This window comes from Camelus ferus, chromosome 6 (assembly GCF_009834535.1).
Source record: "Camelus ferus isolate YT-003-E chromosome 6, BCGSAC_Cfer_1.0, whole genome shotgun sequence".
Lineage (NCBI taxonomy): Eukaryota > Metazoa > Chordata > Mammalia > Artiodactyla > Camelidae > Camelus > Camelus ferus.
In genome coordinates this window covers 52,747,931-52,763,089 of record NC_045701.1, presented here as the reverse complement: position 1 = coordinate 52,763,089, position 15,159 = coordinate 52,747,931, and the positions used below count along the sequence as shown (strand labels likewise).

Genomic DNA, 15,159 nt, shown 5'->3' with positions numbered 1-15,159 from the left:
GTGTGTGTGTGTGTGTGTGACAATCCCATCACTCTGCTTCCCATATAGCTTTTGAATCTTTCCCTTTTTCTCTCTGCTGCCACATCTTTAGTTCAAATCCTCATCGTCTGTCTAGTCTTGCTGCTCCCTGCCCACCTCTATCTGCACTGTTTCCATTATTTCTCTCAAACATCAAACACAGCTCTTTGCTCGTATAATCCCCTTCAGTGGCTCCTTGCTGTCCAGACTCTCAGTGTCTTCATCTGGGCCCCCAAAGTCTCTCACAAGTAGGCTGGGGAGTCATTACTCAAGCCAAAGGGTCCCTTGCAGGGCCCTGAATAAGCATTGTCATCTCTGGTTTTCAGCCCCTGCCTGGACAGCATGTACCTCACCCTCTTCTGCTACAAGTCCCCATTTAAGGCTCTTTGGAATAAAACCTTCTCTGATCTTTCCACCTCCCATCCCCACCTCCCAGGTCTTCACTGCCTGTGCCAAAGCAACATCTGATGAATCCTTGTGCGTGTCTAGCAGATAGCAGGTGCGCCAAAAAAAGTGTGAAAACAAAAAGTTCCATTTATTATGCTATCAAAGTTGCAAGTCTGTCTTTCCTATTAGATTCTGAGCTTTCTCTAAAAACAGTGGGTAACATGGTGTATGTAGTAGAAAAAAAGCAGCTTTTGGAGACGAATTTAGGTTGAAAACTCCCCTCTGTCACTTACTAGCTACAGGATCTTAGGCAAATTGAACTGTTTTCTCAGCTGCAAAAGGTGGGTGATGACACCTTGAAGGGTTGTGATGTAATATCAGAGACACAGAGTATGGGACCAGATATTTTCTCCCCTTGCCTCCAACTCACAATTTACCAGATACTCTGCAAAATTCATGAATAACACCCCCACTAGAAAGCTTTTGTTTTGTATTGTATGCTTCCAAATGCCCAAAGAACTCAATCCTATAAAAGTTCAATGTTAGAAGATTTGAAAACCCTCCCCTCTCCCACCCTAGTCGTCAGGGGCATATTATACCCATTACCTTATTTAATCCCCAGCAGTCCTTTGAATGATTCCTGCTTTACAGCCAAAACAGCTGGAGCAAAGACACGGTACTGAGTTTTCTTTCAGGAGGGGAGCCGGCTTCTCAGGATCCTGACATTGACTCTGAGCTCTGGGCTCTGCTTCATGCCTTGTCGCCCTCACCGACGGTCCTGTGAATGCACACTTTTAAATGCAACCACTTGTTTTTCTGAAATTAGAACCAACTTTCCAATAATGACTGTTTAATGTGCAAAATTTAAAATAGCTATTTTAATTAAAAAAAAAACGAAAACTATTATTCTGTTTTAAGAAGTAGAGAGTCCTTTCCGCCCCACACTTTGGGACTGAATGGTGGCTGACTGCCACACCCTCAGACTTAGCCTCTGGGAGCTTTGGTCCCTGCATCTCTAACTTGAGAAGACTAGTTCCTGCCTTATGGGAACGTGAGACTTATGTGAGTTAACACATGAACTTCTAACCCATGTAGAGCAGGTCTGGCACAGGGCAGGGCTCAGCGTCAGCTATTAGCATCATCACCACAAGGGCTGTTTTGCTCAGAACTCTAACAGCTTGTCCTTTAATGTGCTCTACCATAGGAAAGAAGAACACAGAGAAAACATTCACTCTAACACTTCTTGCTTTACTGAGAAGTCTAATAATAAAAAAGGCACTTCAAAGACAAATAAAAAGTAACTTTATTGACTGCTAATCTTACCATGAAATTCCTATAAGAATAATTACAAAATAATGCATTTTTTAACACACTTTTGGTATCATCTTGATATGATGATCCTTTCACAGAAAGGATTATGTACAGTTTATGCAGTTATAAAGTTCATTGTTGCAAATACAAATGTAGATGTGTAGAGGCAACATATACCAAATTGGTATACTGACTAGCAATGGATATTAACAAGTGCAGAAATAAATAACAGCTTTATACTTTTCTTTTCCTTTTTTTATTTTTTAAAACAATTTCGAAATACAAAAACGTCGATATTCAAAATGGATTTTCATATACATATATATAATTCTGTTGCAAACAGTGGGTCAAAAAAAAGCAAAAATGTCCTTAGCATGTTTCAGTTTTGAAAATCCATGAGACTTTTCATAAATCCAATTAGAAAGAGGGTGTGCAAAACCACCAACAATGCTGGCAAAATCCTAAAGGCCTGATTCTGTTTGAAGTAGAGAGAAAACAAAGTATAAAGCACTATGTACTTAATTAAATACGTTGTTCTTTTTTCCTTGATGTTTAAACAAGAAACACTAAGAGCTAAGGAAATGCACCACATTACGGCCTGTGCTCTTTGCAGACAAACTTCATCAGGATTTGTCTCCTAAGCATCTATAAGACATGGCGGATTATTTAATGACTTATCAGTAAAACAGTCATTAGATGATCCTTTCATACTTACATCTTTTACACAAAGATTGAGACAGTTTTATACATTCTGAGATCTGAAACTTTGGTTCTTTTTAAAACACTGGATAAAAGCAAAATCATTTCACAACTATAGAATTCTATAGAACTTTTTTCCTTTTAAAGTGTCAAGTTAAACCAATCTGACTAGGCTTGTGTATACACGCTGTCCCGTCACACCCACGTGGGGACATGGACATGCGATGGCAGCACGGGGAGCCTGCTCACGTTCTCCCTGTGTTTATAACACTGACTCCCACCCACGGGGAACACTGCAGGTTCTGCTGGACCCTAAATCTACTTCTCTGTTACCTGAAAACTTAACTTTGTATAAAAATATGACTGCTTCTTTAGAAAATAATATAGTATTTTTTAATAAAACCTGGTAGGTAGAAAAAATGGTATATCAAAATATGTTAAACAAATGTTGTAAAATATGAAATCATTAAAAACATCTCCTAGAAAGACATTGTGCTAAAGTACTTTCCTGAAGCACGAGCCACGCTGTTACTGGACGTCTAAAGGTTAGTGAGCTCAGCCCTGACTGGGCTTCCCTATCTATCCTGACAGCAGTGGCTGTAACTCTCTTAAAAATGGCCCATTCTCAAACACTAACATTTTCTTCAAAATTAATGAAAAGACATCCTCTGGGTCGGTGGTTTACAACCCCAATACATACTAGCTCCATCTGGAGAACTTTAAAAGAAAAGGCAATTCCCCCTGGGTCTTACCACGAGAGACTGATTTAATTCATCTAAGGTCGGATCCTTACAATTGCCATTTTTTTTAAGGCTCCCCAGATAATTCTATTATGCAACCAGAGTTGAGAACTACGGCAAAAGACATGAGAAAACAGTTGTTCTTAACTCTATTATCTATCAGTTGATTGTCTGTAGGTATCATTCATTCAATGACATATCCTCTGTGTTAAACAAGAAAGACGATGTATACAAGACAGTCATGGAAGCCGAGATGAAAAGTTAGTTGGTAAGCTTTAAACACATATAAACACGCAGTCTCATGTATTTATATATGTCACGTATAGTCAGGGTATTTTGGTTAAGCAGAAACCGGGATTACCATAATTTGTTCTTGATTTAAAAAAATAAAACAAAACAAAAACCACCAAGCACGAATATATTCTAAGACGTTTCCATAGTTTTAAGAGATACTGGTTTGGAAATTCATGATGACAGGAACACAACTGATCCGTTGCTGGATGAGGGACTCCACAGAGTCCAGACTAGAGCTTTCTGGAAGAGCAGGAGGAGGACATGGCACGGACCAGGCATGAAGGAGTCACAAGGCATCACACTTTTGGTTATTGCTTAATTCACATCTTCTTGACCCTGGGCTGCACTTCTGTGCTGGCCACATCTTTGGCGAGCTAGAACCACATGCTTTTGACCGCTTCATCCGTGTTCACTTTGGGACAGCCCCAGTGAGGTGGCGATGGTTACGCACTGGCAAAGGTCCCTCTGTTAAAAGAAGAGAGCCTCTTCTCTCTCTCCTCCCTCAAAACACCAGCATTTCAGGGGGGAGTGGTAAAAAAAAAAAAATTTACAAGCAAACAAATACACCTAACAATGCCTTTCATGTGATTAAAAAACATGATGTTACATGTAACTGAACTAAAAAACAAAACAATGAAGAAATGCACCACAGTTCAATATTGTGAAGGCTTGGTAACCAGTAAAGCACACTTCCTTCCAAAGGATCAGGGAACGTCTGGGCACTTGTCTTGCTGTACATTCTCTGCAGTTCTTTTACTCCTGTGTAATACTTAAAGTGCAACTGTCCCGGGGCTTTTATTTCCATCGCAGATATTATAAAGAAAGAGCTAAGTTTGGGGTAAAGAAAATATGGCACAAGTAATAAGTAAAGAAAGAACCCACGGCTTTCACAGCCTCTAGCAAGCAGCAGGCGGTCCGCATGCTGCACAGAGGCGTACTTTATACAACAAACTCTGGAACTTCATCGTGGGTGAGATCCAGGGAAAAGTACTTGCTGGTTCTTTTGACTGGAAAAGCATCTTGGATGTTGACACACTGCTGAGCCAGGCAGCTGCTGCAGTAGAGGCCTTCCTCATCCAGTTCATGGCCACACCCAAAGGTGTAACTCTGAGCCGTGTCCTGACACAGGCCCGCAATGCGCAAGAAGTCTTTCTGGTACAGTCTGATGTCGTCGAGGCTCAAGCTGTGTCGATCGGTGGAGGTCTTTGGTTTTCGACATATAGTCTGCAAGATGAGGGAAGGTTGAAACAACTTTTAAGAGTACAGGCTAAAGTGAAAGTATAGTGATATTGCCCTGTACACAGAGAAGCTGCAAAATCACGAAAGGTTAAGGAATCCTTGCACGTTAGAAAGTGGTTTCCAGCCTGTGGTTTCTGGGCCCTGAGGCCCTGTGGGGGGAAATGCCGCCGCCACCACCACCACGAGCAACAGCAGCCAGTATTTACTGAGCCCTTATTATGTGCTAGGCCCCAGCGACTCATTTCATCTCCCCATCCGCCCTGTGAGACAGGTGCTATCATTCTCTACAGATGAACAGCCCAAAGCACAGACAAGTAACTGCAAGAGGAATTCAACTGTCTCCAGCAGCTCAGGAGTCAAGCAGTCACCCTAAAATAGGTAGAGATACTTCACAGGTAGAGATACTGTTTCTTTGTTTTTCCATGAAGGCGTGGCAATTCAGCACAGCAACACTCTCACACTGTGGTCTGTTATTATTTTAATAAAAAATGGAGTGTTTCTTATTAATAAGAATAACAAACCAATTATCACTCAAGAAACACAGTTTAAAGAACTATTTTTTGAAAAGCCAGAATTCTTGGGTAGAAAAATAATACGAAGCGTTCTTGGTACAGAAAAGGTTGGGAGGCATGCCCCAGGATTAAGAGGCAGCTCCTCAACACTGCAAGGGTCGTATTCTGCCAAATACTTCACCCAGCAGGTAGCGGACTTCTAGAACTCATTACCTCAAGAGGCAGTACTGGCTGAAAATATAAGTAGGTTAGAAAAACGGCTCCGACAATGACATGAATGGAAGACACTTGATGGGTTATTTATGAAAACGAGGCAGTACATCTCTAATCTATTTTTGTTGCTGAACTCCACAAAAGCCAGCCTTGTTAGAATAAGATACCACTTTTGCTGGAGGCAAAAGTACTGGGAGGAAAGAGTGAGTCCAACTTTTCACTAGGAGGTGTCATGTCTGAGCACCCCTGAAGATGACGGCCTCTTGTACTGATGCTGTCTTCCAAGGCACCACCACAGTTGCACACACAGCATTCATTAGGTCATCGCCACAAATCCTCAAGGTGGGCACACAATGCTCTCCCCACTTCATAGGTGTGGAATCTGACCCTCAGCTGTGTCCTACAAATGTTTATATACAGTAAGAGCCAACAATGGCAGGGCAGGGATGCAAACCCAGGCAGGATGACCCTGGATCATCATGCCACATGTAGTGCTGTAAAGATTCCTCACTGGAGTTTCCAATATTTAATAGAATGTTATATTCATTTCACGTTATGGCTACTTAAATGGAAGAGGAAAACAGGACAAATGAGAAAAAGGGGAAGAGAGAGAGAAAAATACAGGAGGGAGGCAAAGACTGTCAGAATGCAAAAGAAAGAAAAGAAAGGAACACATGTAGAAGGAAAAAAAAAAAAAAGACATGGAGGGAGCCCAAGAAAGAGGCACAGGAGAGAGAGCATGTGCTCAGAAGACAGAGATGAACATCAGTTGCAGATTATATCCAAACACTGCGACCACGAGTTTCAGAGTATTTTAATTTATCTATATCTTCTGACAGTTTAATAGTCTAACCAGTGATCACAGGTTATCAAATGCTCTACCTTAGCACAGTTTGAAAATTTAGTCTGAATGGAACAATCATACATTCCTGCCATAACACACCTAACAAGAAAACCACTCTCCCAGCTGTTGAGGTCAATCAAAACAAACAGACAGACAGACAGACAGACACACACACACACACACACACAGTTACCCTGAAGCCTGAAGACCAGAGACTTTCCATCTATATAAAGTATGAAACAAAGTACATTATTTATCCAAATAAAAACCAACTCAACTTCAGCAACTATTTACAGAACAAACAGAGAAGGTGTAAGAGAATTCTTGAAAAAGAAAAAAAAAGCCTCCAAGATAAATGGAACTAGCAAATAAATGGACACAAATTTAGACTAAAACTAGAATTTATGTATCTAGTAAGAATCATTTCGTTAAGGTTTTTAATTTTTGCTCGTTTATAATATAACTGTAAGCTCCTATTTAAAATTCTCTATAACTTCACCTCTTGATTTAAATTCTTCAATCCCTTCCATACCTGTGGAAGAGAATCAGTACTCTGGCCACGAAGTTTGACAACCGTTTCCGAGGAACTGGAGGTGGAAGAACCGATTTCTTTCACAATCAACCCTAGAGTAAAACACAGAGGAAAACCAATGAAAATATCAAATTATTCATACTCCCTGCCGCATATCTAACATACACTACTGCCAAGAACCAAAGGGCAAGTAAGTATCACCCATTCCTGGAAAACCTCACTGTGACCCTTCAGTGGCAGACAACCAGGGTAGGACACATTCTCTTTCTTGTCTTACAGTAAACAGGGAGCAGTGAGATACATGTGGGGTTAGAGGATGGAGTGTAGAAACTGAATTATTAAAAATAAACTTTTAATTAAGCTGTTTATGATGAAGTCAGGAATAAAAACAAAGACTGTGGGTGCACACACACTCAGGGAGTGAGAGCCTGTTCTCTGTGCAGCTATAACATGCATGTATAGAAATATATGTTGAAACGTGTATGATAAAGTAATTGGACAAGAAAGGGCAATGTTTGGTCTGAGAACTCTAAGCATGACTACAGCAACCAGCCTGCTGAGTCCCTGTTGGTCAGAGTGATTCTCTGCTACCATGGGCAGGTCTGCTTCTGGCCGAGCCTCTGAAGGCCATGGTTTCTGCTCCATTAGCAAATGCAATTCTGCAGTAGAAAGTCCCTCGTACACCTGCAGAGCACTGCCAGGATGACGGGGGTTGTGCGTGTTAACTTATTCATCCCTGATTCCCTGCCCTGGCACACGGCAGAGGCTCACGATCAGAGACTGTGCGCCTCGACAGGGCAAAGACAGGGCACTCCAGTCGTCACAGGGTCTTCCACTCAGTCAGTGCTCTAAACGTCAGAACAATACACATCGAGGTCACTTTGACAGTGCTGGTTCCTAAAGCGTATTCCTCTAAAGAACAGAGACTAACTCATGACATATGACAAAAGCAATTACAAATCTAAGGTTTAAAAATAAAACCCATACTGCTGTTAGTTTTTTTAAGATAACATCTTTCATTTGTTAGAAATATATATCATATAATATTATATAACCCCATAAAAGGGTTATGGTGAATACATATTTTCTAGAATAATTCATCAAATACGAAATTTAAGAATCTTTTTATGTCGACCTTTTAGGACACTTTTTCCTACAGACTCCTCCTATACCCTGTATGATATAGTGGGGGAAAACAAAACAAAACAAACCTGGAGACCCGACTTCCATTTCTAGCCACACAGCATTTATCCTCTCCAAACTATGAATTTTCTCATCTATAGAAAGGAGGAGCTCAGCCTGAAGGGGCTCCAAGCCCCTTCCAGATGTATTATATAATTCTCTGATTATCATTTAAAATAGCAAAAAAAAAAAAAAAAGGCAAAACCCTATCACACATGAGGTAGAAGATGCTAATTCCAATCCTGAGTGCTTCCCCTCTCCACTTTCCCTCTCTTCCACGGAAGGCACTGGATCCTGCAGTTCGCGACACTGACGCAGTCCTGTCTCTGATCTGGAGCCCCCGCCCTGCCCCTTCCACTTCCCGGGGCACCTGCTTCTCAGTCCAGGACAGCCCACTTCCGAGGGAGAGACCCTTCCCACAGGAGCTCACCGGAGTGTCCGTTCAGCTTCCGCGACAGGAGCATGTCCTCCGTGATGTAGATGCACATGTCTGGGCTGACTTCCAGAGATTCTTCGTTCATCTGCTCCAGGTCCCTGGGGTCGTCAACCAACATCTCTATTTCTGACAAAGAAGAAAGAAAAGACATTTAGTGACATATGGGGAAATGGCCACCAAAATTCGTAGCCACACCTTGAAGGAGGCTATGTCATGTTTTATATTTAAAAATAACTTTGCTCATGAGACACTACAACAGGAAGCTCTAGGAATAATTCCCAACTAGATGCTACCTTTTCTCGTTTTTCATAATATGGTTGTGATATCTCCATGTCTGCTAGCGCCATGATTTGACTGTCAATTATTCTTTAAGGAAAAAAGAAAAGCTGTCCTAGCATTGCTGTGATGACAAAGGGCAAACTGAGACTAATGGGTCATCTGCCTAATGCCAAAGCAGACCGCTGACACAGACAGACTGAGCAGTGAAGCTCATGAAGCTCCCCACTGCCCACGTCTGCGTCCTCTCCAAGCGTTTAGTGACTCGATTTGAGAGCCACATGAATTCTATAGTAACCACACATATGTTCTGCAATTTTCCTTAATGGAGTCAATATATCTTTTCCCCAAACCTGAATGCTACAGAATTATTTGAGATGAAAAACAATAAAAAAGGTGCACACAAATACTAAGTTTGGCTGATATAGGCTGTAGGTCTTGTTTTATCTCCAGCCAAATGCTGTATTTCCTTCTTCCCTATTACATCAATTCTCCTGAACCAATACTGGAAAAAAAGCTAAGAGAGAAAAAGCAGAGCCCCCGTGATGACGGGTGAGTGCTGTTAGCTCAGCGGGCCTAGGGGTAGGCTACCATCGTCCTGAGAATCCTCCTCCAGCCGGTCCTTGCCACCACTCTCCACACCGGAGGTGTGGGAGCTGCCGTGGCTGGTCATGGAGCTGCAGGTCTTCAGCTTGCGGTGGATGGCGCTGCCAGAGTATGCATCCTCCGGACCTGCGTCCCGGGGCTTGGTGTCGGCCTCGATGCCCGAGGTGTGGGAGCTGCTGTGGCTGGCGGTGGAGTGACGGGACAGGCGCTTGTGCTTCACGCTGCCCGCGCTGCTCCCGCTGGCCCGGGACCGCTTCTCCAGCTGGTCCATGTCCAGGTCTAGGTTGTCGCTGATGTAGGACTCCCGGTATTGCTTCTTCTCTGTACGTGAGGAACACGGCTCATCATTATACTCAACCAAGGCAGAAGGAACAGTCGGTTAGCTTAGGGGAGTCCTCAGACCAAGAACAAGTACAATTTCACACTCAGAATTGAGTGACTGTAAAGTGCTGATAATTCTGATAGGAGCTCAATTTAAGACTGCATAAAAGCCAGTAAAATCGATCTCAGCAGGGTGGGGGGAGGTTTAAAGTACTCAAAGACTTTTAAAGCTTCAAACACTACAGAAGAGTGCTACTCAAAGTGTAAGATGGCAGACCACTTCTTGTCTGCAAACTGTTATTGGTCCACAGTGGAATAAGTTCAGGAGTTGAGAATAACCATTTAGATACTTTCAGAGCAATCTGACATTGCCAAGACACACACTAATGTGATTCTGAACTTTGCATAAGTATCAGTATAAAAAATCTAATCTTTCCCTACAGATAATTTCAAAAGCACTGCTAGAGAAATGGTTTAATAAATATACTTATGCTAATTGTTATTCATTTTATTTGTTCATCTGTTCAGTTTGGCCTGTTGTTAGCTCTAACTGTAGAATACAATTTAAAATAAATTATTCTTCTGAGAATTTCTTCCAAAACACTCTAAAATTTAGATTTTCATGGATGAAGATTGCTTTTCTCCATTTAGGCTGAATTAGATTTTATCATCTATTAAGAAAACATAGTAATCACTACTGGTTTGATGATTTATACCCATGTAGCCTCTGATTGATAACTGTTCTCTGATTTAACATGTCAGTGTCAGTGCAGCTCTAACCCGCAGTCAATGACACAGTGTTGGAAAGACCCTTTTTTTCAACTGCTAAACTAATACATAAAGGCGTGAGGTTACAGTTGGGCTGCAGCTGTACAACTGACACAAAAATCACATTTTTGTGCTTTAGGTCAGAAATTTAAAACAAAGAAATGGTTTAGTTGCCTTATATTTTTAATACTGATGAGAAATAACACACTAGAAAAATGTTAAAAATTGAGACTGTGTTTACAGAATGTTAAATTGATACTATTTCAGGAACTGCTAACTATTGGACTAATTAAGTTCTCAAGGGTCTTTTTTTAGGGGTTCTTTGCTTATATACTCACAATTTATTTATTTTGGGGGGAGGGGAGGTAACTGGGTTTATTTATGTATTTATTTTTAATGGGTACTGGGGATTGAACTCAGGACCTTGTACATGCTGAGCAGGCACTCTAGCACAGAGCTATACGCACCCCGCTTCAAGGGCCTGCTAATGGATTTAACTGTCTTGTCTCTTGGTTAAGTAAAAATACTTGCACTCTCAATGTCTGAATCCAGCTCTGAAGGATCATCACCACAGGCTTCCCCAGAGAGGCAAGGAATACCAGCAGAAAGAGAAGACACGCATTCCAGGATGCAAAATGGAAAAAGTGCTTGGAGGAGGTTGTGTGCAGGTTTCTGAGCTCCAGCCTACTCGTGTCAATTCTAAGGAATCAGGCCAAAATACAAAGGACAGTGTGCGTAGCCACACAAAAGCAAGCTGGAATCAGACACCAGAGCCTAACACTCATCACTGCAACAAAAGTGCATCCAACTACATCCAATATTTGAGGGCTAGACTGGGTTCTAATGATTCCTGTTTTCTGAAGACAACAGGAGCTGAGATGAAGATGAAGTGCTAAAGGGGTCTGCAAAATCCTCACACTTTCTATTCACCGTAGTGCCATACACAAGCCACGTGGTCCTTGGAAGGATGGGAAGTGAGGAGAAAAAGTAAAAAAAAAAAAAAAAAAAGTCTTAAAGAGTGTTGGAGATCTAAGACAACTGGGAAATGTGAATCTAATGATTTAAAAGCTTTTCTACCTCTTTACAAATAGCCCTTTTACCCCCAAATTCCTGATAGATTTGAAGTCAATTATAGTTATTCTAAACTCACAAGCATTCTCACTAGAAGATTCTGCCAACTTGTTTTCTACCTAATAGGAGCCTAGTGTGAATTACATCCTATCCACGGGGCAGTGCAGCCTTGGTGTTCCACGTGCTCGCTTCTGTCCCCACCCGAGTGCTTAATCACTTAGATCCTCTGCAAACATTTAAGAAGCTTCACATCACTCAGTTACAAAATAAGAGAAACAATGAAATAATTCTGAAATTTATTCTAAGAAATGCAAAATGCAACCTCTCACCCCCTAGTAACCACTGGTGTCAATGGTGTAGATCATCAGCGCACTACTGCTGTACTTCCTTTGTTGTGAAAGCCCAGACTACCAGGCTTTTCACATGCTATTTTGGAATATAATGCATCAATGTGACCTCGTGACATATGACCTAAGAAGAAGCCCCAGCTATTGAACAAAGCTGGGTTAAAGAAATTTTTTAATGACACAAAGCATTTTTATCCATCTCTCCTTAACCCTGTAGGATTCTTGCAATCATTTTTTATTATAAAATGTGAAAAACATTTCAGTCAAGGTGACTCTAAATGAAACTTAATTAAAAATAAAGATTCTTTTCATGCTGTTTTTTTGGCTAATTTTGAGAAAATTTTTTGTTGTTGTTGTTGTTAAAGTGATGTAGTCCTTACGTGTGGGTGAGATAACTGGATTCAGGCCAAGGTTAGCCCAGAGAAACTTAGTTTCAGGCTTTCTTTAGATGTGGAGGGACCTCTCAGTAGAAGAAACTAAGGATGTGGAAGGAGGAAAAAGGCCAGCCACCCCAAATCTACCTACACACATCCACGTAAATGATCCATGTACACCTGTGTCATTCCTGCAATGCTCTTACTCACACACGCCCCTAAATGCACGACACTCCCCTCTTAAGAACTCAACGTTCTTTTTAACTTTGCTTTAAAACATATAGAGGAGTTTCATTCATTCTTTCAGGGTCTAAAGGGCTCCCGTTAAGGTCACCTAAACAAGAATTTACTAAAATGCTGTTGGCAGAGAGCTTCTGGAATAAATGAACTTCTCAAGGTGCCAAGTCGGCCACTCAGAAATGAAGCCACCTTGGCAGATGATGGGCTCTGTGCCCAAGTCACCTATTCTCACAAAATTCCTTGGCACTTCTGTCCTGTTTGAATTCTTACTATTCACGTCGGCGTCAGAGAGATATATGCATTTGTTACCCTGATGAGTCATCCTGAGGAGAACTGGCAGTCTGTCAGCAGAGGAAGCCCACACACCTGACAGACCAATTCTCTCCTAAGACAGACGCACATTGGTGGCAAACAGCAGAAAATGATTCATGTTCTAATAGCTGCTTAAGTTACAGTGGCATCTCCAAACTGGGTCTCATTTAGATTGAGAGACAGCTTTTGAGAGAACTCAGTCAGACACAAATTTCTATAAGGGTTTTTACTTGTTAAGAGAGGACAGGTATTTGTCTTGTATCTACAGGAAAAGTGAGGTCTGAGAGGCCAAAATTTGTTTCTGACAAGGACCTAAGATATGAATCTGCATCCTAATGTGCATGCAAATATCCCAAATCAAATCTATTTGAATTACCAAAAATTACAACGTAAATTTGCAACAACAACAAAAAAATGAAGACAACCCCCCCTCCCCAAATGTGCAAAGTAGCATTTTGGGGAGTCAGAAGTTGGAATGTGTTCAATGGAATATCCAAAGGGCACTAAAACTCAAGATAAAGGGCTAATCATTAGGTTAATACTGTAAAATTGAAGTCTGCTGTTAGAAGCCCCCATCCCTGTCTTCCTCTGCTTTATCATGCCCCCCTTTTCTGAAGCCCCAAATGCACTGCTCTATTCTGTGTCTCAGCAAAACTCCCACAGGACTATCTGACAAAATCCTTAATTGTAAACTTCTCTCTCCTTTGTTTGTCATCCGTGTTGAGCCAGACGTGGGGGCCTGCAGCAGTCAATGAGAGGCTGGAGACATTCTGTGACCCACCTTTATGGTCACTCTAACCTAAGGAATAATCACACTGGGAGGAATTCCAGATAGCCTGTGGATAACAGCACAAGGTGGAACAGGGAATAAACAAAGCTCTGAGATGCAGATAAAAGCTGATATGCAGATAAACCTTGGCCTGCACCTTCCTACAGTGGCTTTTTGTAAGGATTTTCAAGGCAAGTATGGACAAATTTAAAGAGACTGTCCTCAAGAGGCTGCCAAATGACAGGGATAACCTCAGACATTAGGACCAGGTGCTGTGGGAGGTGGGCCTTCAGGCCTTCCCCTGTCTTACAGGACAGCGTTGGGATGTAAATAGGAATGCTGCTGGGAATCTGGAGAGGCCCAGTCCCCAAGTCCCACTCCTCAGGAGACTAAAGCCCCAGTTCCTGGCAGCTGTAGAGGAAGGGGCCCCTCATGGCAAAAGCACCATTTGCTTCCCAGCCCGAGACCCTGCAGTACCTTCGTTTTCCTCCAGCTTCCGAATGTGGCGCAGGACAGGCTGCAGATTCATGTAGAGGCGGTGGCTGTTGCTCAGGAGTTGCAGGAGGTGTCTGGAGCGCATGGGGCACCCCGTGTAGTATATGAGCTTCCTGGCTGAGGGCAAGCCATCTGGCAAAATCTCAAATTTCTTACCCTGTGGAAGAAAAGTCTCTGATTTGCCAAGGTCCCCTTCATTTTCTAGTTAGTAAGGAAAAACTACAGATTCAGAAATAAGTGTGTAAAGCTCCAAGCAAAATTCTCTGAGGGATAAATTACTGTTTTCCCTTTCAAAAATGTCAAAGGGTTACCAAAAACTCAGGGAAGTGCCAAGCCAGGGTCTGCTGGTTCCATCTTTGGTTTCACTGGCTGGCCAAGCCATTTACATAATGGAGAAGAGAAGGGCCCGTCAGGAAAGCATCCTCAGATGTAATCCCAACACCCTAACTCAGCAAACAAGACGACTCATTCTAGAAGGGTAATGCACTCAAATATTTGTTCAACACTTACAATATACCAAATGTTGTGCAAGGCCCTGAGAAAATAACAGCACATAAGACAAAGTTCCTACCCTAGTGTTGTGATATTTTGGTGGGAGGGATGGTAAAAAGCATGTACAATAATAATTGTTTACGATAAATTGTGGGAAGGAAATAAGTAAGGAGTTATGGCAGTGAACAATACAGGATACCTATTTAGTGTTTAGGAAAAACAAAAAGCTCTCCAGTTGGATAAAAGAGGGAACTGGAAGCCAGAGGGCCGGTTGGAAGGAGGAGACGGGTGGGAAGAAGAAGAGATGTTAAGTAGAAGAAGTATCTCTCCATCAGTAGAGGTATAAGGAATCTCATTCCTTAGGTCTGGGATCACTGACCTAAGGCGCTAAGTTGAGGGTGAGGATTCAGCAAAGTTCCTTACAGTTATGGAATATGACAAATTCCTTTAATTTTCCTGATAACAAATAGGGCAGCAGCACTACAGAAGGGAATAGTCTCAGCCAGAGAGGAGAGGCAGAGCAAAGAGGGAGGCGTATTTTAACTACACACTTCCAGTCAGTACAGAGCAATATGGGTTTGTGTAATTCAGACAGGGATGGAATTTTTCACTCTGGGTTTTCTATTGTAAAAGGAACCCCTAGGGGCTCTCAATGCTAGAATGGTTATAACTTACACTTAA

General features: G+C 41.9%; 1 protein-coding gene across 9 annotated transcripts in view; it reads right to left on the bottom strand.

Annotated features, from left to right (window-relative positions):
* Positions 1-1,690: 1,690 nt before the first annotated feature.
* FRMD6 (FERM domain containing 6) overlaps positions 1,691-15,159 on the bottom strand; it is a 212,813-nt gene continuing 199,344 nt past the window's right edge. For 8 of the 9 annotated variants that reach the window (XM_032482027.1, XM_032482028.1, XM_032482029.1 and 5 more), the window contains 5 exons: positions 13,969-14,143; positions 9,275-9,610; positions 8,402-8,533; positions 6,790-6,881; positions 1,691-4,673 (listed from right to left, as the gene is read on the bottom strand). In XM_032482027.1, coding sequence (XP_032337918.1) covers positions 4,389-4,673; positions 6,790-6,881; positions 8,402-8,533; positions 9,275-9,610; positions 13,969-14,143 — 1,020 coding nt within the window. In that variant the 3' untranslated portion in view covers positions 1,691-4,388. Of the gene's footprint in view, positions 4,674-5,128; positions 5,156-6,756; positions 6,882-8,401; positions 8,534-9,274; positions 9,611-13,968; positions 14,144-15,159 lie in introns of those variants that run through there. The other variant, XM_032482032.1, reaches the window with a different exon arrangement.